Genomic DNA, 4,578 nt, shown 5'->3' on the forward strand with positions numbered 1-4,578 from the left:
AAGCAGAATCTGCTCCGAGGGCGGCTGTTATTGTTTATTTTATTTTTTTGTTTTTTAAGTATGCGCACATCCGCAGAGAATTGCATGGAGAGCCTTAACGAGCCTTAATGACTTGCAGCTGGTGGGGACGGAGTTTCTGCAGACAGGAGCAGGAGCAAATTCACCGTGAGGTAAACAGAGAGAGAAGGCAAAACACACCATGTGCTTCTTTTACCTAGATGATATATACAGTCTATGTATATGATACAAAGTAAAGCCATCTTTTAACTACTATCATCCTCTGCATGATAGATGAACTACTATCATTCCTTCTTCTACATAAACCAACATCATTTTGCATAACTATTAAAGGGATAGTTTGGTTTGTTTGAAGTGGGGTCCTATCAGCTAGTTCCATACACTAACTGAATTAGGTACAGTGTTCTGGAGGCTGGGCGCAGCGTGTAACGAGACCCGGTACTCAGAGCAGCAGCCAAACCAGCTTTTTCTCTGTAAGTACGTGGGGTCAAGAACTAAAATGTAATTTAGCCACCTAAAACAACGCCCACCTAAACAAATCGATATCTGTGTACATGCACGCTCTATTTTGACAATTTTCAGCACTTTACTTTTCCGCCAAACAGCAGTTTCATTCAGCACTGCTTTTTCTCCCAACCGTACAACTACCGTATTCCTCCGCTAAAAGCCTGCACAGAGCACAGAGCCGCGGTTTACAAAACAGGAAGGCTTAGAAGAGAGATAAAACACTGACTTACTTTAGAGACAACAAGTCACGTGGCCTCTCTGGTCTGGGACGTTTTCCACAATTTATCCTGGGAATGGTGAAAAAGGTCTGCAGGGCACCCCGGCATTTAGGTAGCAGGCGCATCTCTCTTTCTGCCTGTTCACTCTCTGCAAAAGTTCCTCTTCTGTATTCTCTCTGGTTCATAATTCTATCCTCTTGTCACCAAGGTGAATGGCATATCATCCTCGCTATCAAAATAACTCATATTTTCGTTCGTGTATTCTATTTGTTGTGTCTTCACTAACAAACCGGGAGAAATAAAATAACCCAAAATAACAGCTGATCTGCGGAGTAATCCAGCGCTGCGGCTCTGTGCAGGCTTTTAGCGGAGGAATACGGTAGTAGTGCTGTAGCAGTGCTGCATGAAACTGCTGTTTGGCGGAAAACTGATTCTGATTCTGATTCTGAAAAGTAAAGTGCTGAAAATTGTCAAAATAGAGCGTGCATGTACACAGATATCGATTTGTTTAGGTGGGCGTTGTTTTAGGTGGCTAAATTACGTTTTAGTTCTTGACCCCACGTACTTACAGAGAAAAAGCTGGTTTGGCTGCTGCTCTGAGTGTCGGGTCTCGTTACACGCTGCGCCCAGCCTCCAGAACACTGTACCTACTTCAGTTAGTGTATGGAACTAGCTGATAGGACCCCACTTCAAACAAACCAAACTATCCCTTTAAGATGTGACATACTGCACATCGCTACCATGCAATGCATTTGGACAATGGGATCAGGTTTTTATACGAGTTGCATTTGTCAAAAGCTGTCAGCACTTTAGGGGCTCAGGCGTCTCTCAGGCATCCAGGTAGTTTGGTTTGAAATTGATTGCACAGTGAAAACAGTCCCTCGCCCTCCTCTCTCTCTCTCTCTCTCTCTCTCTCTCTCTCTCTCTCACTGTCCTGAAACAAGCAAACCCGTTGGCAATGAGAGGCAAGTTGATTCCCTGCGCCAACTGCCAACCCAAAGTGCAAACGTAAACAGTGTTGTCTTCTTGTCTTGACTTCGCTCAACTATGACTCCATAGGGTCTCTGTGTGTTGTTCCTATATCCTTCACAAAAAGATGTCCAACTACGGCCCACAACCTCCGCTTTAATTGTCTGCGTCCATTCCCCCACGAGGAACAGGCTGGGGCGTTGTATCGTCACGCTGGAAGAGCCATGCTGGGGGAAAAAACAGTTGAGAATGACACAGCACTCGGCTGCTGCAATAGGTTTCTCTCAGCCTCGGGCAGAACTCAAAGCTCAGAGAATACAGAGCACTATTAGAATACAGGGAAACAGCCAACACTCCTTGGTTGTGGAGGTATATGCATACAGAAGAATCCTGCCATCAGGTATATGCATACAGAACCATCCTGCCATCAGGCTTGGTTGTGGAGGTATATGCATACAGAACCATCCTGCCATCAGGAGCTTTGCCACATTGGGACTGTGAAGTCACTGGAAAGGCCCGGAGCCAAAGCTCTTATCCCACTGAGAGCACTGCTGCTCCATCTGGTCCAGCAGTTTGTCCACTGAGTCCTCTTTATTGTCCAGTTTCAGGTACCTCCTGCCCCCGGCCAGGTCCAAGCGAGGCCAGCTCTGGTAAGTCTGCTCCTCCAAGCTGTCCACAACCTGCCCGGGCATATTCACACAAACCTGCCACCCGGGCTCCACAACCTGCCCGGGCATATTGACACTAACCTGCCACCCGGGCTCTCTCCTCACCACGTCGGCTCCATCCACTCCACCCTGGTCTCCTTCTTGCGGAGGCGCAGCAGTGCGTGCGGTGTGGGGGTTAGTCCTGTAGCTCAGACTGTGGCAGCGCCTGGGCTGGGCAGCCGGGGCAACCCAGTCGTCCACCCCTAGGGTGGACATGGAGCTGGCGGACACCAAGCAGTTGTTGAGCTTGCCGAGCGGTGCGGGCTGCGGCTCGATGCTGGAGCTGCCCGCGTGCTCATGAGCACCGGGCGTGTTACAGTCCGTCTTGCTGCCCGCGTGCCCATGAGCACCGGGCGTGTTCAGGTCCGTCTTGCTGGAGTTACAGGAGTTGGAGTGGGAGGAGTGAAGGGAGACCGGCGAGGCAGACTCCTGGTGGTGGAGGGCTTCTGTTTGGAGGACGGCCTGCTGGTAGGAATGTTACATGTAGTGATTAATCTACAATCGGTTAATTGCAGTTAAGAATTTGATCGATCAAACATTAACTGATTAATCGACAATGTAGGCTATGTGCTATTTCCTCCGTTTTTTCTGAAATGATTTCACACTATGAGGGTGAAATGTAACTTTCACCGCTTATACAGAGGAAGAAGAAAGCCAAGCTAGCAGACAGAAAGTCCAGGGTGGAGAATTACACCCAAAAAGACAACAGTCTTCATTGTAAACATTATAATACAATGTTGAAATACAGCACGTCTATAAGCACAATGACAGCTAATGCAGGAAGTTTGGTTGGTCGATTAACTTGAATAGGCCTAAAGACAGGTGTAAAAACACGCATTTTCTATTTTGTATGTCAAATGTTGTTGTTTTTTAATCTTTTGGTTAACTGATTAATTGATCGTTAAAGGAACAGCTCACCCTAAAATCCAAAATACATATATTCCCTCTCACCTGTAGTGCTATTTATCCATCTATATCATTTTGTGTTAGTTGCCTGAGTTTTGGAGATATTGGCCACAGAGTTTCTGGCTTCTCTCCAATACAATGGAACTGGATGGCACTCGACTTGTGGTGCTCAAAGTGCCAAAGAAATACATTTGATAAACTCAACAGCAATGTCTTTTTCCAGAAATCATGACCCCGTTACTCAAGATAATCCACAGACCTTGTTATGAGCAGTTTCATGGAGGAACTATTTTCTTTTGACTGAACTACAGCCGCTAGCTGCTAGCTAGTTCCTACATGAGACTGCAAAAGAAAAGAGTTCCTACATGAAACCGCTCACAACAAAGTCTGTGCATTATTTTGAGTAACCGGGTCATGATTTCTGGAAAGAGACAATGCTGTTGAGTTTTTCAAATGGATTTATTTGGTGCTTCGAGCACCACAAGCCGAGTGCCATCCAGTTCCATTGTATTCAAGAGAAGGCAGACATCTCTGCGGCCGATATCTCCAAAACTCAGGCAACTATCCCAAAACGATATAGATGGATAAATAGCACTACAGGTGAGAGGAAAAATATGTATTTTGTATTTTAGGGTGAGCTGTCCCTTTAACATGACCAATTGATTAAAATAATGTGCATCCCTACCTGCTGGTAGATGCCCTCAACGCGCTCCTCCTGCTGTGTGGAGGCTGCGGTCTGGAGCAGAGGCTCAGAGCTGGCCAGCTGCTGCAGACAGAGGATGTTCAGGTGGGCAGCTGGCAGAGTGCTCACCCACTGGTAGTGTTTGGCCATGGAGTTGGCCACTGCCATTTCTTTGAGGTCCGCCGAGGGCACGACCGCCGACACGGAGCAGAGAACACTGCGCATCTGGGCCAGCAGCATCTGAGTCTCGCGGTCGCGGTTCTCGTACAGGACCGTGTTGGCACAGATGAGGATGAAGAGACCCACCCCCATGATGACCGGGCCCAGAAGCTTCATCCTCTCACTGTGGACCAGGCTGGCTGTGGACAGCAGGCCCTTGGCTCCCACACTCCAGCCAGAAGCCTGTGGGTCACAGAGGAGATGCTATGAAAATATCATATCACAATTATAACAATCTGGCCACCCACAGCCTCTCACTCTAACTAATATGACTCTGGGACAGACGGCTGATATTTTGGACTTTCTGCTGTATAGTGGATGTCTGTATAGTGCAGGGGTGCCCAATACGTCG

At 47.5% G+C, this 4,578-nt stretch overlaps 1 protein-coding gene across 1 annotated transcript in view; it reads right to left on the reverse strand.

Annotated features, from left to right (window-relative positions):
• Window positions 1-2,215: 2,215 nt before the first annotated feature.
• Window positions 2,216-4,578, reverse strand: part of tmem200b (transmembrane protein 200B) — a gene marked incomplete at both ends in the record, with an annotated part of 6,559 nt that continues 4,196 nt past the window's right edge. The window contains 2 exons of the mRNA XM_083646094.1: window positions 2,216-2,881; window positions 4,011-4,409. Of these exons, the coding sequence (XP_083502220.1) occupies window positions 2,216-2,881; window positions 4,011-4,409 (1,065 nt within the window). The remainder of the gene's footprint in view (window positions 2,882-4,010; window positions 4,410-4,578) is intronic.

The sequence above is a fragment of the Poromitra crassiceps genome, assembly GCF_964638095.1.
Source record: "Poromitra crassiceps genome assembly, chromosome: 11".
Lineage (NCBI taxonomy): Eukaryota > Metazoa > Chordata > Actinopteri > Beryciformes > Melamphaidae > Poromitra > Poromitra crassiceps.